The 24,705-nt window shown below is 40.1% G+C and overlaps 1 protein-coding gene across 2 annotated transcripts in view; it reads left to right on the forward strand.

Annotated features, from left to right (window-relative positions):
* The window catches only part of SPIRE1 (spire type actin nucleation factor 1), a 186,314-nt gene that overhangs the window by 11,520 nt on the left and 150,089 nt on the right, over nt 1–24,705 (forward strand). For both annotated transcript variants that reach the window (XM_090039639.1, XM_090039640.1), the window contains exon 2: nt 9,005–9,039. In XM_090039639.1, the coding sequence (XP_089895765.1) occupies nt 9,005–9,039 (35 nt within the window). The remainder of the gene's footprint in view (nt 1–9,004; nt 9,040–24,705) is intronic.

Consider the following 24,705-nt stretch of genomic DNA (forward strand, 5'->3'; position numbering starts at 1 on the left):
CGAGGTAGCTAACTGGGTTACAGTGGAATTGGAGAAGTATTGCAATTGTTATAAATTACAACAAAACCATGACTGTTTGGAAAATCTCATAGTGAGTGAGACATGTTTCTTGAGTTGGGAGGTTTTAAGTAATTTTGGAGATCTGTTGCATTGGAATATGAGGGAGTTGATGCAAAACGTATTGAGTTCATGGCAGTTGAAAATACCTAAATCCTTTTGAGGTTGAGCGGTGTGAGGGATGTAATAGGACAAAGAGCTCTGGCTCAACAATCTTTGTGTAATATATGCAATCACGTATTTGCAATTCCCATCTTGGGGCAAAGGAACTCTCAGGTATAGTAGGTGACTGCTAATTTTGTGCTTCAGAACTCAGGAAAAATTTTCCTTTCACCAGCATCATGGATGCTACTCACTTCTCTGTTTTTGGGATATTGGCACCACCAAGGCTGGGAGTTTTTGACTAAGGGGAGCTGATGCTCCTACTAGCACTCAGAAAATCCAGAGGTTTCTAGCTAGAGGGTGTTGCTTTTCTGTTTTGGATCATATTGCTTGCTAGAAAGATCAGATTGGCAAGGACTGTAGACTTTTTTTCTACTTCCTCTGTAGTGTGGGTTGTGGTCCTTTTGCCCAGCACAGTCATTCTGAACAAAGAGGTTGGGGCACCCTGGGATGCAGCCAGATTTCTTGGAGGGTGCTGTGAGGTCTGAGGAGATGAATGAGGTGTGAAGCAATAAGAATAGGCTCAGGCTTTGCCCTGCCTAGACAATGCCCTATTCCTGTTTCCTGGCTCCTGTCAAGTAATATATACATTAGTTTTTGAATTTGGGTGCTGCTCAGTTCACAAAAGTTATGGAGAGGTGCTTAGTGTCCAGTGAAGGGGTGCCTTATCCAGAAAGGTTGAGAATGATTGGCTGAGGATCTTCTGAGCCCATACTATGTTCCTTTGAATATAGGACATATAGATGGCTTGGCTCTTAAATTTGAATAAAGAAAAAGAATAAGAAGCTCTTTTATGTACTGCGCAGGTTGTATCCTTGTAAATGTCTTTATTTCCTGTTTTTATTGTTTTCTTGAATTTAGCAGTGGGAAATGGGATAGGGAGGAGGAAGTGGTGGCAGCATTCACACACCCCTGGACTCCAGAGCTGTGCTGATAAGCTGGTGAGTTGAGAGCTTGCTGTGTATGGGCAACACAGCTAAGAGGGATTGCATTCTCAACCCCCTTGATCTCCCAGTGCCTTTGTCTCTTCTGCTTTTATCTATGGCATGTTAGATGCTGGTTTTAGTGTTTTAGGAACTGTGCCTTGTAGCTGTGTGTGAGAGTTGGAAGTGATTTTGAGGATTCCTTGAGTAAAAGATGTCTGCAAAAGCAGCATACTGGGTGAATGGACCAGGACACCCCTTCCAGTCCTGTGGTCTCCTGTCTGCTGAACTAATGTGTATGACTCAGTCTTATACATTTAAAAATTCCCTTTTTTTCTGTTGTGAAAGCATTTTTTTTCAAATGCATCTGTATGGATAGATCTTCCTTTCTCAGTATTTTGGGGATGAATATTTGCTTTGGATACTTATTACTTGAGTGTGTGCAAAATACTGTGTAACTTTAATAAAATTCAATGTTAAATGATAGAGTTTTATAGAGAAGTAAGGCTGGAAGAGGTCATCTATGCTGAACCCCTGCCTGAGGCAGGATCATCCCCATCCAAACCATCTCATACCACCATATCTAAACCAGGGGTTCTCCAACGTTTATGTGTCCAAGGGCACATTTGAATTTAAAAGAAAAAGCAGCGGGCAGCCATATGAATTTAGCCGGATGGTTCTCGTGGCTGACTCAAGGTAACTCCTGGATATGTGTGTGTGCGTAGTTTCATTTGGGGAAGGAATAGGAAGCGTCACTGCGTCAGTCAGACTTAGTCTCATTTTGATGGCTGTTGTGTATAGCCTGTGAAAAAAATTTCGAGGTGTTGCTGTTTTGAGTTGAATTTGCAGTGACAGCATTTTTGTCATAGTTTCATAGTTTCTAGGGTCAGAAGGGACCTGAGCAGATCATCTAGTCCGACCCCCTGCCATGGCAGGAAAGAATACTGGGGTCAAATGACCCCAGCAAGATGTTCATCTAACCTCCTCTTAAACACCCCTAGGGTAGGGGCCAGCACCACTTCTCTTGGAAGCTGGTTCCAGACCCTAGCCGCCCTGACTGAAGTAGCGCCTCCTGATATCTAACCTAAACCTACCCTCTGCCAGCTTGTGACTGTTATTCCTGGTCACTCCTGGCGGTACTCGGGGAAACAGTGACTTCCCCAATGCCTGCTGATCCCCCCTGACTAGTTTATAACAGGCCACAAGATCCCCCCTCAGCCTTCTCTTTTGGAGGCTGAACAGGTTCAGGTCCCGCAGCCTGTCCTCACAGGGCCTGCCCTGTTGTCCCCTGATCATACGAGTGGCCCTCCTCTGGACCCTCTCCATGCTGTCCACATCCCTCTTGGAAGTGCGGCGCCCAGAACTGGACGCACTACTCCAGCTGCGGCCTGACCAGTGCCGCATAGAGGAGGAGGATCACCTCCTTGGACCTGCTCGAGATGCATCTGTGGATGCATGCCAAGGTGCGGTTGGCCTTCCTTACTGCCTCCCCACACTGCCGGCCCATGTTCATCTTGGAGTCAATGATGACCCCCAGATCCCTTTCCGCCTCCGTGCTGACATTGTTGGAATAATGATTTTTACTGAATGTGAAAATGCGTGTGGGCACCTGAATAAAACTCGAGGGCTGCCATGATACCCATGGGCACTGTACTGGGAACTGTTGATCTAAACTCTACATAAGACCTCAACCCTGACGCAACGTAAACCTGACCATGGGGTAAAATTGCTTCCTGACCCCAAATACGGCAATTGGTTTGACTCTGAGCAGAGAGGCAAGACCCTAAAGCCAGCAACTTCTGGCTTTGCTCCTAGCAGGAGAATCAGCACATCCCAATTGAAGTCCTCAGCCTTGGATGTAGCCAGTACCCACTGCCTCAAAGCAGGCTTAAAAACACCCTGACACATGTAGCAGAAAATAGGGGATGGGTGGGAGCAACCAGTAAAGCCAAGAAGCATGGGAAATACCCATGGTAGAACATAGGCATAGCTATGCATAGATCATCCCCAACCAGTAGCAACCTCTTCTTGAACTCCATGAGTGGTAGAGTCTACAACTTCCCTAGGCAGTCTCTTGCACTGATTTAATCTAACAGTGACAAAGTTTTTCCAGATATGTAATTAAATTTACTTTGCTGCAGCTTCAAGCCGTTGGTCTGCGTTCTCCTCTCTGCTGGAAGAGAGAAAAGGTGCTTTCTCTCTCTCACGCTCTCTTTCTTTTTTTTTCTTGGCAGCCCTTCAAGTATTTGAAGACTGCTATCATATCCCCTCTTAAGCACCGTTTCCACAAGCTGATCATCCCTGTGTCCTTCAGCCTCTCCTCATATGACCTGCTTTCCAAGCCCTGGGTCATCTTTCTTGCCTTCTCCAATTTCTCTACATCTTTTTTAAAAGGTGGAGCTCAGAACTGCACAAAGTCCTTCAGATGAGGCCTAAAGTGCCAAGTAGAGTGTCACTGTCACCTTCTTTCTTGGACCTAGTGCTTCTACTGATGCAGCCCAAAACTGCATTTGCCTTTTTTTGTGCCTGCATTGCACTGCAGACTTATATTGAGTCTGTGGTCTACCAAGACTCCCATGTCCTTTTCTGTACAGCTGCTATCCAGCCAGGTGTCCCCCATTTTGTATTTGTGTTTTTGATTATTTCTTCAGTGTAGCACCTTGCATTTGTTTGCATTGAAATTCATCCTGTTAGTTCTAGCCCAACTTTCCAGTCTGTGGAGATGTTTCTGAATTGTGCTTGCATCCTCCAATGTGTTTACAGTCCTTCCGAGTTTTGTATCATCCACAAACTTGCTCAAAAATATTTCTGTGCCAGAGTCCAAATATTTGTAAATGTATTGAACTGCATTGGGCGTAGGACAGTTCCCTGTTGAATTCCACCTGAAACCTCGTGCCATTCTGACATGAACCCATTAATAATTACCCTTTGCTTACAGCTATTGAGCCAGTTATCTATCCACTTTGTAGTAGTTTTATCCAGCCCATATTTCTCCAGTTTGTTTATGAGACGCTCGTGTGGGACCTTGTCACAAGCCTTGCTGAATCCATATCTATAGCATTCCCTTCATCCACCCAAGTAGTTACTTTGTCAAAGAAGGAGATCCAGTTTGTTTGACATGATTTGTTTCTTATAAATCCATGCTGACTTCTTGTGATCAGCCTTTCCTTCTCCAAATGCTTAAAAATGGCCTTCCTTAGGATATGGTCCAGTAACTTTCCAGGTATTGAGGTGAGGCTAACCAGTCCGTAAGTTCCTAGGGTCCTCCTTCTTGCCTTTTTTTTTTTTTTTTTAAAAAGAAGGGACACTGCGTGTATGTGGGAGATGGCCAAGGGCTTTGAGATCTCTGCCAGTTCCTTCAGGACCTTGGGATGAAGCTCATTCGCCTTGCTGACTTGAATTCATTCAGACCCAACTAAAGTGTTCTGGATATCTCTTTTGTTATCTCTTCCTTCAGCTTGCCCCCTTCCCTATCCAGATAATCCCTATTAGGTGTCTGACTGCACCTAATTTTTTGAGAAGACTGAGGCAAAGTAGCTGTTGAATACTTCCATCTGCTTTGTATTTTGGATTAGGAGTTCTCCCAGGCTTGTTAATGGCAGACCCACAACTTCCTTGGTAACTTCTTTTCTGGCCAACATACTTACAGAATTTTTACTTGTTGTCCTTAACCTCCTTTGCCAGTTGCAGCTCATTCTTTATCTTTGACTTCTTGATTTTGTTCCTGCAGGTTCTTCACGTTTCTTGGTAGATGTCCTTGGTGACCTGCCCATTCCTCCATTGTATGCCTTCCTGTTGCATCTGTGGTGTTTTAGAAGCTCCCTGTACAGCCACATTGGTCTCTTGTCATTTTTCTTGTGCTTCCATTGTCTTGGGACAGTTTCTTGTTGGGCTTCCAATACTGTGCCTGTTAAGCTCGTAGTCCTTCTTCATGGTACCTTTAAACATCAGTCAATCCTCCCAAGGCACCATGTTCCTTGAGTTGAATGAAATTTACTTTTTTTAAACCTAGTGTCCTAATTTTGCTGACCTTATGCTTTCCCTGCCTCAGGATCTCAAATTTTATTGCATTGTGATTGGTTCCTCCTGAATTACCCATCACCTTCACATGTTCCACCAGTTATCCGTGTTGGTCAGGATAAGATCCAAGATGGATAATCCCGTAGATGTATCCTCCACTCTCTGGAACAGAAAGTTGTCCTCTACACAAGTTAGAAATTGGCTTGACATTTTATGTCTGGCTGCATTGTTCTTCCAGAAGGTGTCTGGAAAATTGAAGTCTCCTATCAGTACCATCTGATATCTTAACACAAGAAAACATGTCGAAGGGATTTTTCCAGTGAGACTGTTCTCTATATATACACTAAATATAATAATTTGGCATGTGTTAGTGTTTGAGCATAAAATGTTTTTATAAGTCCTTGATTCAGTTGTTGATTCAGTTGGAATCATATTAATCTGTGACAAGATTAATACATTATCTAAAAGATGTATTTTTAAGAAACTCTTTAGTTATGCCTTCCAGTTTAGAAGACAATGTTGTGCATAAAATTTATATTGGACACAATTCAATTTGAAGGTGAATTTTTTTAATGATATTTGGATGTCTCCGACTCTTACTTGGTACCATATTTTACTTGCATACTACATCCCACTTTTTCCTAGAAATTAGCCTTCCAAAATTGGGGTGTGTGTATCTTAAGTGAAGAAGCTGATTTTTCTGTCCAGAATAAATGCATAGAGATGCTGTAAAATGTCTGCTGCTTCCCCCTGCTCCTCTCTTTCCTTCAGTAGCAGCATGGAGGGGGAGGGGCAGCTCAGGGACCAGGGGAAGCAGCTAAACTGCTTTGTTCTTGTTCTACCCAAAGTTTAAAAACAGCTGGCTGCAGCAGGAGTAGCATTTCTATTCAGGAAGTATGGAGTAATTTGGTTTCATGGCTCATTATAATCTACCTGATTCCTGCCAATTACTTTTGACTCTACAGGTGTTGATGACCATCTCTGCTTTTTAATGGTTTTAATGTTTCATTAATCAAACTATTCTTTTTGCAGGAGTTTTGCCATCTGTTAGCTACTCGTGGTCTCTCTTCCTATTTCACACCCCTGAAGATTGTTTTTAGCTCTCTAAAAATCCTAGATCCATCCATGGTATTCACTCGTCAGCAGCAGTTAGAGTTTCAGCTAGTGCTTGAGCAGCTAGGAACTGCTGACTGTTTAGCTGTGAAAAGGGTGCCTTTTGCCTGAGTAGGAAAGGGACAGAGAGGGTGGGGGGGAGCTGAGGATTAGTCTCTGACACTGCTCTTTGTGACCATACATCTGGAAAGATCTTTTTTTCTTCATATCTAATTACTGGGGGATTGCGTTAAATTTAGTGTCATCTTGGATTTGGGTAAATATGGTAGTTTAGTAATGAGTACAGTTTATTTTCATGGGTGTTGAATCAGCAAAGTAGGAAGCAGTTTCTCTATGTCTGTTAAATTAACCATAGCAAGTCAGCTTGACACGCTTTTGATAAGCCTCCTCTGTTTATGGTAGAAGGTCTAAAGTATGTGCAGTACTGGTAAATGTTTAAAAAGTCAGGAAATCTTAACTTGGTCTTTTTTTCAAAAGCTTGATAAAATGTCTTTGAACTTGTGACAAGTTGATGGTGATGCACAGTAGAATATAGTGTGTTTTGGCAGTGCCAAGCCTTTACTATCTGTGGATTCCTAGATGGGTTACGCAGAATGAAGGGCAGTAATGATCCCAATGAATAAGAGACTATTAGTAGCATTATTAAATAATACATACAGTCTTACTTGGAGTGCAGATGAAAAGTCAACCCCACTTAGGCAGTATTTAACTGATGCAATCATTGTTAATGGAGTGGCATTGTGATTGGGGAAGGAGAGATAAGTGTGTTGGGACATGTAGGGTCATACTGTTTTCTGATGAAGGATGCACAGAGATTGACTGTCATGTTGGTAACATGTCGGTACTCCTGTTTCTTTTCTCTTTAGTGGCACAACAGCCTAAATAGCTGAAAATCATGTAAGTTAAAGGATTTTGTAGAAGCTGATGTCCAAGAGCAGCTTTGACTTCAACAGAGAGATTACAAAATGCATGCACTTTGTAGCTACAGGAGCATAGTGCCTAGAGCACATTTTGTAATTCTGTCCTTCTGCCATGTCCTTGAAATTGTTTTGGCCCTATGATTGGCTGGGTTTTTGTTCAGCCAGTTAAGTTTCATTCCTGTCCATCATGTTAGATCATTCTCATCAGGCACTTTGTGAAGTGCCCTCTGTTATGGACCTTTTGTTTCTCCAGTAGGAGGAGGAGTAATGGCACCAGAAAGAGATACACTTGTGAGAAGCTGGGGGGCAACAGCAATGAGTTATTAGGGGATACAGTAAAGCAAAACCCATGACTTCCCTTTTTATTGGAAAAACTGTAAGACAGTTCTGATGGGACATTATGAAGTTTTCTTCTTTTCCTACACTTTCTGCAGAAGTCACAGATCTGGGTTTTTTTTCTCAATTCTTGGCATTGAGCATGATTATAAGAAAAGTAGTTGAGGGTACGGGACACTCCTGTCCAATTGGTGGCCTGTGGGCTGCATGCAACCTGCAAGGGGTTATTTTTATGTGGCCCCTAGGCTTGTACCTGGCTGCCACTCTCTTCATGGTTTTGGCTGCAATAAAAGTTGGGGGCTCTGGGCTCCCTCTCCCTGATCTGGCTTCTGCTTCCTACTTGTGCCCCATTGAACAGGATGGGGCAGAGAGGTGTGGCACAGCCCATGGCCCAGTGGCTGTCTAGGGTGTGGTGTATCCAGGGAAGGCTTGTGGCTGGGAACTTAAGATGGGTCTGAATGTATTGATGTAGCTAGGGGGAAACCTCTTAGGTGCCTGAGGGACCTATGACTCACACTGCTGTGGCTGATGTGACGTGCAGCTACCACTGGTGTGGCCAGCAGGGTGTGTGGCCCCTGGCTGCTTGGAGGTGGACAGTCCTAATGTAATAAATATTCTGTTCCATATCCAGTTGCATTTAAAGAGGCTGACTCATAGTGTTCTTAAGATCCACTGAGCTCCTTCTGGAAGTTGGCAAGGAGACCCTGGATTTGAATTCAATTTCCATGTCCTTAGGAAGGATTAAGAATTGTTTTTCTCCCATTATGTTGGCAGATTCTGTTGCTTTATTTTATATGCCTAGATTTACTAGCTGAGCATGACCAAAAGTCTTAATATAAAAGTAAATGGGGAAGTAATAGTGTTTTTATTTTTTATTTGCTGTTTTTTTTATAGTTTTTAAGAGAGGAAAAGATGGAGTACTATGTAAATGTACCTTGTTCTTATTTTTGGACTGAATATGCTTTTGTTTACTATAGCCAGTAGTAGATTCTCTCTACATCCGTTTCTCATATTCTTTATCATTGGGGAAGAGACATAATTGGAGTCCCTGCGTGTTTGAATAAGGGAGATGCAGAAATCTGGAATATGTGAATTCCTTTAGGGGCATGATCTCAGATTTCCTGCTGATTGCCAAACATTTCATATAACATGAAAGACAAAATGATAAAATAAAAATAAAAGATTTAAGTTCCTATTGAAAACTTTGACAAAATAATTAGGTTACTTTGAAAGGATTTGATTCTGTTCAATCTGCATTTTCCAACAGAAAATTTAATCTTTTTTTTTTTTTTACTGGAACAAATATTGTTCTTTTAATGTGAAATGCCAGTCCTAATGTACTCGGTGATATGGTATCTATATTGCATAATTATACATTTTAATAAAATGGATAATAGACACAAGGGACTTAAATGTTTAGTTTTGAGCTGGCTGTTGTCTTTTCTTTAAACCACCTGATTTTTTTTTCTACAGATAAATTGGAGCATTCATACTCTTCAGAAACGGAGGTAAGAGAAGTTTCATAATGTTATTAATTCAGCACACTGCTTGCTACCTGTTTCTCAATAAAATTGCTTTATATTCTTAACTTATCTTTGCAAAATCATTACACAAATGCAAATTGTATGTATAGCTTGTATTAATGCAAAATGAGCAAGTTCTTTACTGCAGGGTATTCCATCCCATATTCAGAAACAGCAGAAAGAACAACAATGAGAAAGGCAAACATCTTCCAAGAAAAAGACTAAAGTTATATTTTGTAGGAAATGTATATTTCAATTTTCAGTAATTTTAAATTTGTGTTTTGCATCATGCTTTATTTTATAGTTTCTTTCTTAAATTATTTCCTATTTACACTTTATATTAGGTCAAAGCTGCCAATGGATTATATAATTATTGCATAGTATTTAACATACGTTTTGTTGAAAGTTTGGGAGAAATCATTAAGTTCACCATGTATCTCAGTAAAGTATTTCTAATTTAAATTTAATTTTTTTAAAAAAAATTTCACATCAGAATCCAGAAATAAAGAAAAAACTTTGCAAAAAAAATAGTGCTAGGTTTTCTAGGCCCAGGGAATAAATGTTTTGTGATCTGTAATTGTTTTGCCCTGTGAGGTAATTGACAGTGGAAGTATTATCATTATAATACTGGTAACTATGGCATTTTAGCATATTGTAAACTGTATAAGCTGTTTGAAATAATTTTGACCTTTGTATTAATGAATTTGTAACCATTTGAATGACTTGCGACAGCTACAGAACCATTTAACTTTTCTGTTGGACATTAGTGCTAATAAGAGTTGTAAGTTTTCCTATAAAGGTTTATGTAGAAGATTAGAAATATAAAAAGGGGTGCTTGTGTGTCTGTTGCTTTCATAAAATAATGTGTTCTGAATTGAGCATGCATTTAACTGATATTGTTTAGCCCTGCTAACGGTATCAATATTTTTCTCACCGCAAATAAATATTGTGTGGACTAGAAAAAAAAATCTTATTGTATTACTGGTATGTGCAAGAATTCTAGTCATGGGCCAGGACCAAATTGTGCCCTTATAATTTTTTATATTCAGTTGGTGGTGGCACTTGTATAAGAAGGTGGCATTAATTTTAAATATAAAATTAATTTTAAAATATTCTTTATCTGTTGATTGTGTCCTTTGTCTAATGTGCTTTTAAAATTTGTTTGAAAAATATTTGATACATAATTAGAATAGATGTATTTTAATTCTTCATATTTAGTATAGTACAGGGCCATGCAGCCTGTATGCTCAATGCAGATAACATCTTCAAAGAAAATTGAAATGTATGCATTTTAATACTGAGGTACTGTTTGCCGGATTCTATATTCTGGTTCTTGTACATGTGTAATCTGACCTCTGATAGACAGGTGGGAGCTGTCCTGATGACAAAATTCTCAAATGGCAAAAGTTAGTACAGTTTTATAATGCCAATTTTGCAGTTCTGTCTCCTGGGTAGAACAAGGGAATGTCAGCTAAGAGCTGTGTAGAGCTGGATCTCCCCTACAACAGTTCTTAGTTGGAAAAGACCTACGGTTAATTGCAGGGTGGATTTGGTTTAAATCAAATTGATTTAAATCACTGTTCAGGAAACCTTGGTTGAATCATTACACAAGTTGAATCGTACAATCATTTTGTACAAGATTATACAAAAAGTGCATTTTTGTTGTTTGATGTCCTTTATTCATTTAACTTCTTGAAACTTTGCACTTTTAGAGAAAGGTAAGGGCTTGACTGTGTGTATACAACTTGCAGAGAGCCAAAGGGCTGATGGGTGGATAATCAGGTCTGTTATCGCTCATCTCCGTATACTGATGTTAAGAAGGTTGTTATCTGTAGAGATGACAAACTCCGTATGCCTGAAGAAGGGTGTTTGTACCCAAAAGCTTGCAAAGAACAATTTTTCCAACTATTTCGTTGGTCTAATAAATGATATCACATCTACCCAAAGAACCTTACCTGCCTATGATCTCTGGAGACATAAATCCACAGTCTGAGAACTAAAACTAAGCATCACAGGGATGGCTTAATAGGATCTTCTAGACTGAGCACTGAGTCCCATTGGGTAGAGTGGTTTTCTTTAATCTTTTCTAATCTATAGAGGAGCCTCTGGGAACCCTATAAGATTGGGCCTCTAATATAGTTCATGGCCTGTTGTAACCCATTTATAACATTTCTGAAAAGGTTGCATGAATATATTGTCTCAAACAGTATATAATTAGAAGTTATAATCCCTATTCCATGATGATAGTTTTGAGCTTTAACTTAAATTTAAGCTAACTTTATATACTTCTTTTTTTTAAAGCAACTTAAAAAAAATATGGGGGCTGCCCCCAGGCCTTTGCTAGGACTTGGTTCCACTGCTCTCAGGCTCCTGGCTGGGCCTCTGTGCTCTACTGTGCCCAGTTGGGCACCCAGAGCCTTGTGGGCTAATTGTGTGGCTCTGTAACTGCCTCTTTATTACACCCCATGCCTTGCAGGTGTTACCAGTAGGATGTCCTTTTGTTGAGGCCTCATCCTCCTTGGCTTCTACCCCTTCAATCTAATTAGGCCTATCAGCCTAGTTCTACTGGATAGGACCTGGCTTTGAGACGCTAGCTTCCCTTGTCTGTTCACAAGTTACCGAGCTCCTGGCTTCTGTATACTGGGCCCCTGAACCCTCTGTGTATGCGCCCTTGCTGGCGCTGGGCCCCTGGCCCCTCTTTGGCTCACTTAACACTTAAGCCTTGAGCCTGCCCCTCTGGAAACCAGTGAGGCCTCCACCTCCCCTACAGCCAAAGGTAAAATCGATTGTGGGAAGACATCTTTTCCAGGATCTCATCAATTTCTTCATATGAATGCTTTGGTTTTTAGTGGAGCCGTTCCTGAAAATAGGGCAAAGCATTTATCTGTAGATACCAGAAGGGACAACTTAGGTCTGGTCTTCAATGAGATTGCTCTTGGCTCTGCTCCACTGACATACAAAATTTCTGGAGATGTCACTGTTCCGCCTGTGGTTGAGTTACTGGAATAGCATCCAAAACGCATCCATTTGGGAATGTCAGAAAATTTTGCTTCCTACAGAAAAGTTAAAAAAAATAAAATTTTGGTATTTCTGTTTTTGAAATTTCTGGAAACTTCTTGGTCAGAAGGAAGTTCTTGATATTTCAAGTTTTTGTTTGTTTCAATTCAGGAGGGAGGAAAAATGATGCAAGAATATCCAATATTTCCCTGTAATAGAAACTCTATTTTTTAGTCTGATCCAGCAAAAACTACTTTTAGTAACTGCCTTTTTTCCTAAATTATTTGCTTTTCTCTGATCTTTGTTAGTTGGAAGGCCCTTTCAGAGACCTGGTAAAAGGGCTTTGGTATTTTTGAGAACAAATGTTCATTAAACTTTTGCCCAGTGTAGAACATTTGAAATCAGCATTACATTTGTTTCATGCTAAGTGTTGAGTGGTCTAAGAAAATAGGAGATCCATACCGATCAAATTGAACCCTGATGTAAAGTAGTACCAGTTAGTTTTAGTACACTGTATTCCTTGTGACATATATGGTGTACAAAGAACATGTTGCAGCTGCAGTTTGTAGATGGGAGAAAGGGCAAAAGAGGTTAATTTAATCTTTTTGAATCTGGTTAACCTTGTTTTGTAGCTGAATACTACTAAATTATTTTACAAAGGTGTTGAAGATAGTTTAAGTAATGTTTGCATCACTTTTAAAGACCTGTACTACTTGGTGAAAGGCATTTTATTAAATGCAAAATAATATTAATTGTAATTAATATTTTATTGGTTCTTGTTTGGGGTGCAAATTATGCAGTTGTCCCATATTCCTACTAAAATATATATATAAATAAAATATCACATTTGTGTAAAAACCAAATTTTAGGTAAGCCATTCAAAACAACGATCTACATAATTTTTAGTTCAGTATCATGACTGATCTGTTTTATGCCACATGACAAGGTAGTTATTTTTAGAAATGTTTTAAAGACTCATTTTTACATGCTTTTGTAAATAAGCATTTTAATTACTACTATTACACAGATCTCCAAATTGCAAAGAAGTTCTAAACCTGCTTTGCTTCAAAATGATGTTAACGATACGGTGGAGTATTTGAAGTGGTTACAATACCTTAAACATTTAAGTTATTTTATTTTTCATGGAGAAATTGAAAAATTGATTTTTCCTTCGGAAGATAAAAATTAGAATTAGGTGTAGTAGTGGTTCAAATTTTGTCTGCAGCCAAATACAAAATTATTATTATATGGCTGTGAGATGAGTCATGCTGAATGTCAAACACTTAGAGTTCTCTAATGAAAAATGGTAACGTATACTTAACAGAATCAAAAGCGGCATTTCATAAAAAGAATGTTAGCATTTTGCATTTAAGAATACATATACATATATGTTAAAATGAGTGATGATGCAGATAGTATGGTTGAAGTATATTATTAGTTTTAATAACTGTTGAATGTAAATCAAGTGTAGTATAATGATCGAGGATGAAAATGATGCAGTAAAATTTATATCCTAGCAATTAATCTGTTTCATCCACCTACTTTTCACCTATTTCAATAATGAGGAGAGGCAGGAGAGCTTTCTTGGGAACAGCTTCAGTTAGTCACTAGCAAAATACAGGTCCAGTTCAGTTGCTCCTAAAATAGATTTTAATTACAAGGAGATTTTGCAATGGAAAAATGCAGACATAAAACTAACTGCAGTATAATTTCCTAGATGAGGCTGGTAATATTATGAAAGCTTTTGGTTACAGACAAAATTAAGAGGAGAATTAGTATGTACTTAGAAATATCCTGTAGAAATCATGCTACCACACTTTCTATAAAGAACCATCTCACAGTCTTCTGACTTTCCTTGGGTATGTGAAATCCCAGTTCAGATAGAACATGATCCTGTGAAATTTTGAGCTCACGTCACTTCTGGGGCTTGACTTAAATGTATGAAGCCTAAAAGAAATAAGACAAAAAACAGAGGAGTTAAAAGGGCTAGATTATCAAATGCAAGATTGTAGCATAACCATCTTTTTCCTTCCTACCATGCAGCTGCATCAAGTAAGATTTTCTGATTAGTTTGTCTAGAATATGATGTGAATTAGGCAATTTTGTCCATATTATCTACTTTTTTTGTCAGTTGTTTGATTTCAGAATGCTTATTTTATAATAAATATAAGAATTAAAAACTTAAATGCTACTAAATGACAGCTACCATACTTTATTTACTGAGCTCAAAGTTATCTACTGGTTTAAGTTCTCAATCTTGACTCTTGCCAAAGATGAAATAAAACTAATAATTAAAAAAACCCACACCTCAATATCAAGACTTAAAATAAATCAGAGAAAGAATAGACACTAATTAATGATTAATGTTTTCCCCACCCTCCAAACTTCCAGATAAGGTTTTTTGCTGTGGTGAATATAAACTTAATAAAGGCTGAAAATGCATTTGACTGCAGGTAACACTTTTACCCCATTGTGGAATTTACTTTCAGGCTATTTTGTGAATATAATGAGATGGACTAGAACCACCTATATATTTGAAAATATATATCATTCCACTAGTTTCTGACAGTCTTTCCCAATGGTATAGTTTTGTCTTTTAAGCTCAGATAAAAATCTTTCTCTTCCTCACAGTTTTCAATGGTGCCAGCTTTCAAGATGAACAAAACAGTTGGAGATAAGGAGGCAAAAAGATATAGAAGTTAATGAATTAGGTAGAACACAGAATGGTGGAAGGAACCTTCTGCTTGAACCCTCATTAATTTTCTTAGTGTTAGACGGTGTGTAAAAATGTTATATCAGCTTTTAGTTCTCCAGTTTGAAATCTTTCAGTCTAAAAATAACTTCCTCATTCCTTGACTCATGATTTTTATTGACTTGTGATTGGTAGTTTCTTTCCTCATTCAAACCAGTATTTCTTCATTGGTTTAGAGGATGGTAATTTATATATATATATATAAAAATTGTCATAATTTGCAGATCCAGAGGCAAGCCCAACACAAGCATCTGACTAATGCAAAAAAGCAAAAGAATCAACTCTCATGGTGGCCAGAGCTAGTTGCAATAGAAAAATTTAAAAAAATCAGTTCCCTCTTTCTAATTTTTAAAATATGTCTTTGTAAAATATTTAAGCAGCTGGAGAAGTATTTTAGCAGAAGAGAATAGTGTACCATATTACTTGAGTACTCCTTTCTCCCTGCTCCCTCCCTCTCTAGAATGACATGCATAATCAAGAATCTGAACAGGGGAGGATTTCTCTCGGAGATGTAAAGCTTTGGGTTTCATCAGCTTCCATATTTATCCTTTCAAAAAGCAAACAAAATTTAAAAAAATAATTTTACCCCTTCTTTCCCATTTTTTTTTTTTTAAAGCTGTATCCTCTGCACATTTTTCTTTCTTCTCTTCTTCCCTGCTCCAGTGACAAGTTGGGTAGGGAACAAATAGCTAGTACAATTTAAGTTAAAATTTCTTTTGGAATTTCCTGCACCTAAGAGATGGTTGAAAAGATCACAGTCGCTTCTAACCAGCATTTTGTAGAAGTAAGTAGAAATATTAGACTAGCTCTTTCTTATGTTAGAACAAGAACTTAATAGGAAACTTGTTTTTGACTGCAGAGGGATCATACAACCTTCTACCTACTTTTTAGGAAAGTAAGGAGTAGTTTTTGAGCTTGCTATTAAGTATCTTTGTATAGATACAAGATACAAGTATTGCATTTGTTCTCGAGCTGCTGTTTCCTTCTGGGTATTCTTTGGTAATACAATTCTTCCACTACAGGATATGAGTAACTTCTTCTGGCTAAAGTAAGAGCTATTGGTATCCAATGAGAGATGAATTAATATCTCTTCTGATCAAAGTTTAAGCCCTAGTAGTTATATTGTGTGTGTGTATACAGTATAGTCAGTATGGAAATCTAATCCTTATAAGAGAAGAATTATGTAATTATATCCCCCTTTTTCCTTAGAGTAGATCTAAGATTGTCAGTGTTCAGAGTGAACGGGAGCTCAGTACAGTTGAGTATTTCACTTCTTCCCAACAGAAACTCATAACAAACGAATTTCCTGACTCTTAAACCACTAACAGACAGTTAATGGCAAGATGGGACCTGATCTCCAGTCCTAACAGTCATGTCTCCTGCCATGACATATGTGCATGGCTAGAGGTACGATTATGGGATCAGGGATCGGGTCCCAATTGCATCCTATTGCCAGTGCAGGGCTCCCAGGCTCCCCCATTACTGACAAGTAGCAAGCCAGGTGCCCAGTGCACCTGTGGCTGGGAGTGCCAGAGCTGATTGGTGCTCCCAGCCTTTGGAGCACACCCTGGGTCATCAAGTCTCTGGTATACACCCCTGAGGCCTGGAACACCAGTCAGCTGACTGGCACTTCCAGCTTGGGGAGCATACTGGCCCCATATAAAATTTAAAGCTCAATGGAAACTAGTCACAAAATGATTACACATATATTACACGCGCACAATTCTGTGTCTTATTCCCTGTTTTAAAGGTACCATTCATTGCATGAACATGTGGCGGGTTACTACTGAAGATGTGATTAACTAATTAATTGCATTGTAAGTGTAATGTCTGCCAAGGGTCTTATTTAAATGCCACTACTGTTGTCAGTTGATTTGAAAGGGGAAAAAAAATGGCAAACTAAAAAGATATAGCTGAAAAAGACAATTAGTTAAGGGAAAAAAGGGGAGGTGCAGTTAAACTCTGAAAATCTGTTTCCCGTTATACTTTCATTGTTTTGTAATGCCTGTGTATTTCTCTTGAATTTTAGCTTTCAATTTAGTGTTAGATAAGTTCCCCCACCCTCCATTCATATTTTTCCTTACACGGAGACCTTCTCTGTTTATTTAGTTTTCCTTCCTTGTTTAGTTTCTCTTTGCTAAGAACCAAAAGAGCTGGTACATTTTGGTCACAGACCACAAATGGGTCCAAGTAATCTCTAGAATCTCTAATTAGGGAAAGGCTTCCGGTGTTATCTCATCAGAAAATTCATAAAGTTATTACTTACCCAGTTGACAGTAACCTTGCTGTCAGGTTGAGCAGGTTAAGGTGGTTAATTCAGAAGTATTCAGTATTGCCAACCACACATGCTCAGAATTCATGAGCTTCCTCACAGTGTGCATGTCTAAAAGGGAGGTTTACTGTAGAGTTGCCTAATTAGCTCTGTAGTAAACATCTGGCGTTTATATGTGTGGCCCTATTAGGTTGCAGGAAGCAAACTCTTCAGGAGGTTAGCATTTGTAAATTCAAGTATTATCCTTCTGAGGAGTTTTTTTGTGTGGAGCAGCTCACATATAGATGCTGGCGGGGCTAACTGGGACATGAGGGTGCTTCAGTGCAGGGGCTGCCTGCCAGCTAATCCTGCATTGGAGCACCCTTGTGCCCTAGCCATCTTCTCTCGCAGCTTGTTGAGCTGGGTTGGAGCAGCTCCAGGCTGACCCCCTCAGGCCCCCCTCAGGCCCTTATGCCAGCAGGGGTTGCTTCTGCACGGCTCACTGTGCTGAGGTCTTGGGCACACATTCAAACGCGGCTCCTGGAAACTATAAACTCTGGTGGGGTATTTGTGAATGTGTGAGGAGCTGTGGGTGTGTGTGGGGTTTGGAGCCTGGGTAAGCGGGGGTCCCTGCACACCCTGGCAGGATATGCGGTACTGCAGGTCAAGAGTGAGGCTCAGCGACAGGGCTGGGGGGCTGTGCACACATACACACCCCCCTCGTGATTTTTTTGTGAGAGTTGACATTACTGTATATGTATTAGAAGCCTAAGGTTTGGTTAACAAGTAGGAATATATTATACAGGTTTCCCTTGCTTTATGCGAGTTTTCTTTGTGCGAATTCGCTCTTATGCGATGACCGTTTTTATACCAAAAATGTGTTATATGCAAGGTGAATTCACTCTTATGAGATTGGTGTGGAGGAAGGCTGCAGTCAAGTGCTTTGTGTAGTGCATTGTGGGAGTGACGCGTACCAAAATGTAGTCTCCTGTGTGGATCTGTGCTCTTCACTCGTTGTCTCCGACACGTGTTGCTATAGTTGCCATTCCCATGATGATAGTACACACAAGCACAGACCACTGTCTGCCAGGGGCAACATACACAGGGTGCACATGGGTGCACATCTACCCCCTGAGCGTGGCAGTGCACCCCTTTCAAAAAGGTGTCGCTGACACTGTCAACGGTGCCTGCGGGCAGTTGCCACTTGCCACCCTGCATCTGCGGGTGGTCCGCAATCCCTGCTGGCTGCTGCTGACACTGCTGGTGGCAGCTGTGGGTGGTCACTGACACTTGGTTGGTGTTTGCCCTCCCCCTGCTACTGACGGCACCGGTGGCAGCTGCAGGAGCTCCCTCATTTACAGCTGCTGCATTCCCGCTGCTGCCATGCCCCCCCTCTCTTCCCCAGCCACCAGGGGCATGAGTCGTTCATGCTGTGTGCTGTCAGTGAGTACCAAAATTGCCTTGTAAATGGTAGAAATGGGTCTGGGGGTCAGTCCAGTCGAGATCTTGGAACATATCCCTATTTGTTCCATTATAAGTAGGTTCCCTTTATGCACATTGAGTTATGCACTATTTTCCAGGAATGCATGTACAGCATAAAACGAGGGAAGCCTGTAATTATGTTTTGACACAAATTTGGCACAATTGATCGTCCCATCCTCTTCTAAAAAGACACACCATTCTTCCTCGTCCTCTTCTTACCCTTTTTTCAACACTATTGCCGATTTTCTTGCAAGTTCCCAAGCAGATGGGACAGAAGGGATGAGAAGGTAAGAGTGGGCTAAGGAAATAAAGGCAGCCTTTGCATTGCTGCAGCACTTAGAAGAATAGTCAAATAAGTGAAATGGGTTGTGACTAAAACAGTAGAAGATGCATTACCACTTTACAGAGTTACATTGAATACAAAAACAGGTCAATGAATTTAAATAAAATGATATTTATGTTAGAATGAGTTAAATAGCTGTACAAGAAATATAAGTGAGTTAGACGAAATGTTAAGGCTGAAGCTGTTAAAATCTAATGCGATAGAATTAAAATCACAATAATTTGTTCTCCAGATTTTACTATCCATTTATTTTCAGCAGTCACAGTGTGAAATGAGATGTATTTATTAGAATAGCATCTTCTTATACATTATCAATTCTGTGCAGCATTTCTTCAAAATAAAGCATTTCAGTACTTCATCAATACTTCCAAGTGTCATAGAGAAGCAAAAGCAGTCAAACTAATGAGATTGCAAACTGCTTTTCCCCAGTGTTGCATCCTTTTTTGTTTTTGAAGGGGGCAATTTGTCTATTATGTTTTCATCCCTTCAAAATTATAATATTGACAAACAAGGTGGGAAAAAACACTATAACAGATAGTTTTCCTTTCCTGTCTTGACGCAGATATTTATATAATGTGGGTTAATCAGCTTCTTTTATATTTGTATTTAAATATATATTATGGTGTACAACCATCAAAATGTAATTTACATTAGATGGCTGATATGTTGTAATCTTTGCTTTTTTACATAGCCAGTTACATTTTTATAAAACATTTATTTAAAAGTTTCCAAAAAGCTTTCAGAATATAATGTAGGAAAAGTGTTTATCACACAATCTATCCCTGTTTTTAAACTATAGTAACAAAGATCATCAAATGCTTCAGGCAGTTTGACAGGTACATCCTTAGTAGCTTTATTGTACTGATGCCAAGGAGAATTTGTTGTCTTAGTTTTAGTTGTAAAATTTTAATGAAGATTAAGAAACAGAAATATATGTACCTGTGTCCACATGGGATTGCCAGATTCCTATTTGAGTAATTACATTTTCCCTAATACTTTGTCTACTTTGGCTTCAAAAGGATAGAATTTTCCTCATTTCCTGTATTGCAGGTTTTGTGTTTTTATACATGGTTTGATTCCAACCATAGACGATTTCATATCACTCTCAAATAATTTTTAAAGCTGTAATTTGTAAAGTATTCTGGAATTATTTTTAAATTAAGAGGTTATATATATTTGTTTATGTATAAAGTATGTTTATACGTAAAGACCTACTGAATTCATGGTGGAAGTGGGCTGTGCAATAGCTCCTTTAATCTTTCAGTTTGCCCTGCACCCCTCGCCCTTCCCCCCCCAACTATTGGCAGAGGGGCCCCGCTGCTCACTTCTGATTGGCAGGGAGGTGAAAACTGTGGTTTTAAATATGGCACTGTTTTTGCCTCTCAGCCGCTCGGCAGCAAGCAGCAGGGCCACGGGTGCCACTCAGCCAGTCAGCAATAGGAGGGGTACACAAGGGAACCTGCAAGAGTAATGGAGCTGCCACGCAGCCCGGTTCTGCCGTGAATTAGGTAGGTCCCTATTTATATGTATATGTACAGAGTACTTCCTGTTTTGTTTCTGTCACAGAAAAAACCCCACTGTTCTATATATGTGTCACAGGGGCACTCTGGTGCCCTGTTCCTATGATGAGAGAACAGGTGTTGGTTGCTGTGGCAACTGCAGTGGGTCAGCTGACCAGAAGGGGGCCAGGCCTGGCCTTTATAAACAGCCCAGGCTGAAGCCTGGCCGGCAGTTCCCTTCTGGCAGCCTGAGGAGTCAGAGCCCTGCAGCAGAGTCGAGCAGAGCAGCCCGAGCACCCGAGTGGCTGCACCATGGTGCGGTGCAAGAGAACCCTGACTGGAAGGTTTGGCAGGAAAGCCAGGTGGGCTTAGATTGTATGTTATAGCCAGGAGACTTACTGTTGTGTAACAGCCAATTGGCTTATGGTTCTGTTTAGTTATGGTTACACCAGAGGACCGGGTGAGTCTATAAGGGGTGGTAGGAGGCCTTATAGGAGCGCCCCAACGGGGTGGGGGTTCCTGGTGCCAGTGAGGGCACTATAGTCAGGTGCCGGAGAGGGCACGTTCATATGGAATCGGGGGCCAGGTAAGGCTATCGCTGCCTGAGCCCTACTGGGGAGAAGCCCGAGCAGGGCGTAGTATGATAGTCAGGTGCCAGCAACGGCACACATATATGGAATAGGGGGCCAGGTAAGGCTATGGCCACCTGAGCCCTATTGGGGAGAAGCCTGAGCAGGGCATAGTATGATAGGTGCCAGTAACGGCACACATATACAGAATAGGGGGCCAGGTAAGGCTATGGCCACCTGAGCCCTATTGGGAGAAGCCCAAGCAGGGCGTAAGACCCTAGACAGTGGGTCAGGGGGCCAGGCACAGCTACGGCCACCTGAGCCCCAACCGTGAGAAGTGCGGGTGACGAGACCCGAGGGCGAGTAATGGGGGGGGGGCAGATAAGGCTATGGCTGCCTGAGCCCTATTGGGTGAGAAGCCCCAGGGTGGGGTGCATTCAGAGAGAAGCCCCAGGGTGGGGTGCATTTGGAGAGAAGCCCCAGGAAAGGCGAGCATATTGAGCGGGCCTAAGAGGGGCAGACATATTGAGCAGGCCCGAGAGGGCTAACAAGTAGGGGCGCCGGTCAGGGCGCTGGTTGCATGACAAGCCCAGGGCGCCAGTCGGGGCGCAGAAAGCAGAGGGGCGCCGGTTGCGTGACAAGCCCAGGGCGCCAGTCAGGGCACCAGTTGGGTGACAAGCCCAGGAGCGCCAGTTAGGGCGCAGGAAGAAAACTGACCAGACAATGTCTGGTACATCAGCGAGGCTTGGGGCATGCTACAGGGGAGGTTGGAAGCATGCATAGCCCATAAGGCTGGGGTGCAGCCGTCACTCCATATAGAACAGGGGACGGGATTAACATAGCACCGTGTCCAAGGGGACAAAGGGCAGCCTCCTTTATAAAATTTAGACAACATCAAAGAAGTGGCGGGCAAGAAAGAGGGTGCTGAATCGCCTGCTTGGCACGGTAGGGGGCGCTAGGGAGATCATGGCCGCTCCTAGGTCCCTGCGCCATGACAATATGGAAGAAAGAATATTTGTATATATTCCTTTTAAAGTAAAAAAAAAACCATAAAAAAAGACCCTTTAAAAAAAACTTTACAGCAGGAATCAGTGAACACCTCACAGTCAGGGAACAGTGTAGAATTCTGTGTCTTTTTGATGAGCTATGTTGGAATGCCATGTTATATACATTAAGCAAGCAAAATATAAGGACTAAATTATCTGGGACAACTGCTTCCTCTGAAATGAAACCCTCATTTCAAGGGATATAGGACCTTGTGACTGATCACAAGTTTATATGATGACAAATTGTTGAACTTGATACGTAACATTTATTTAGTGATTAAAAGCCATAAGACCCGTTTAGTAATTTTTTAAAAACCACATTTTATTTTAATTTAGTCAGTTTCAGAATTAATCGAAAAAGAGCGTTATCAATATTTGATGTCATTAGAACCAGTTTAATTTATTCCCTTTTCTGGCTTAATTGAGGTTGTTATTTATTTGTGATACAGCCTATGATAAACAAAGCATTTTCCAGATGCAGAAGAGAAACTGAGAACTGGTAGTAAATCACATATGATCACTGTTTTATTACTTGCAAAACTGTTTTCAAATACAGTATTTTCAGGTTAGACTTACTTTATGCTAGCTAAGTACAATGGGTAAATGTTTGAGGGTAGCTATTTGTAGAGTATATCTAATTGAAAATATTTTATACCTGATATGTAACAAGTTGATTGTTTTTGGAAACTTATGCTATATGTACACTTAAGTGAGACTCTAGGTAGTTTTTTCAAGGGCAGAGAATGAGGCTTCATAATATTTAAGTGCCCAATGTAATTTTATATTATATGCTTTTGATTCAAGTTGTTTTTGTCTAAAATTATTATTAAAGTATACTGTTTGTTTTTACCTTTTAATTTAAAACATTCTGTTGTTTGGGGCACAACTTTTATCATGAATTAACAATGGACACCAAACATGGTCTCCAGGTGTATGGTGAGTAACAACTGTAGCTTGTTTAGATAATATATGTGAAACCTGAAATTGTTAACTTGGGAACCTCCCAAATTACCTTAGCATAAGGGGATGATTTGTCACAGGGATGACTCATAAAGTTTTGAGGAAGAAGGCAAAAGGGTTGCACTGGTTATCATTCTTACCAGCTTACTCATGAATGATCAGCCAATTAGGAAGGATGAATCTTTATGCAGTATGTTTTGTTCATGATAGTTGGCAAAGAATAATGGCACAAAAATGAAGGAATTGGAAAATTGTAGCAATTGCCTACACATGGGAGAGGTTCATGCTAGTAGAAGGAAATGGACTATAGCCAACCAGAAGAACAACATTACTATGTTAGCTACCAAGTTCTACAACCAAGAGTTTTCTACACTTTTTTGAGTAATTAATTTACTGCTGTCTTCCTTTTAGAGAAAGGTGTGATAATTTTGGTGTGTTGATGAATTTGATATTGACAGTGTTATCATATTTTAGATTTTGTAAACAGCATCGATTTAAATGGCTTGTTTTCTAACATAGGACCTATCATTAACCTAATTACAAACTTATGGAGAACTTCAGAGCGCTAAGAATTTTCATGTTTTTAAACTTACAGGTTTGATCTTATAATCAACACACAATAATTATTGCAAACACAATATCAAATATGTAAATTTGACAGTATGTTCTTTTAGGAGAGTGAAATTTAACTCTTCTCTTGGGGCGTAACCGTAATTCTAAATACATGCATAAAGATACAGGACTAAAGATAGATTAAGACTTTTTCAAAGTCCAGGTATATTTGTATACGTTGCATTGTGTAAACTATCTGCCCATCTGGACAGTCCTTTCTTAAGACCTTTTCTTAACTTTCGTTAGCTGATACATGGTAACTAATTCTTTCTGACATCTCCTTTTACAAGTCCTTGCTCTTTTGGCTTGGCAATAGTGCTATTTTTTACAAAAAAAAACATGGGATGGGTTAATAACAATCTTCAGGCATTATCTATTGTCTGCTCCTTTCTGCCTGACTTCCTTATCTGAACATCATCCAGCAATGGGAGAATAATGGGAGTGAAGACAGTTTTCATCACAGATGCAAACCTATAAGGATGAGGTCCTCATGTGGAACAGAGATTGTTCAGTGCTCCAGGCTGAAACAAGAGTAAGTGTAGTGTAAATTGGCAAGGACTCATGGCTGTTTAATGTGGGCCTTGCTTACACATCTTAGCTTCCTGTGTGCTGATTTTGATGGATAACTCAGCCATGTTATAGATCAACAGAAAAGTGGGACACAAGATCTAGAATCTTTCAGGCTGACTTGAGCAGAAGAGAGTATATATTCAGTTCACTTCTCTTTCATCCAAAAGGAAATTGCCAACTGTTTCAGCAGATAGAAATTAAGATACAGAATAGGAACTACACCCAGAGATGTTTGATATCTTGCAAAAGGTATTTGGTGTTCCAGCAGTATTGATTATGTCCCACGCCACTGAATTGTAGTGTTTCAGTGTTCTGTTGTTGATGTTATCATAAAGCCAAGGCAACAGATGCCCTGTTGAGCCTTGGCCAGAAGTCATCTTGTTGTCCTTGTCTCCCTTGTGTCCTCCTTGCAAGAATGCTACATGATATTAGGAAAGAAGCAATGCTGACAATTAAGCTAAACTCATTCTGGCCAAGGAGGACTTGGGTCTTCAACCTGCCTAATGTAGCACAATGATTTCGCTTTTGTTTCTGTCCATAAGTTCATTGAGTATTAGAAGAACCTGTCAT

Source organism: Crocodylus siamensis, chromosome 3, assembly GCF_052110815.1.
Source record: "Crocodylus siamensis isolate JL-2025a chromosome 3, ASM5211081v1, whole genome shotgun sequence".
Lineage (NCBI taxonomy): Eukaryota > Metazoa > Chordata > Crocodylia > Crocodylidae > Crocodylus > Crocodylus siamensis.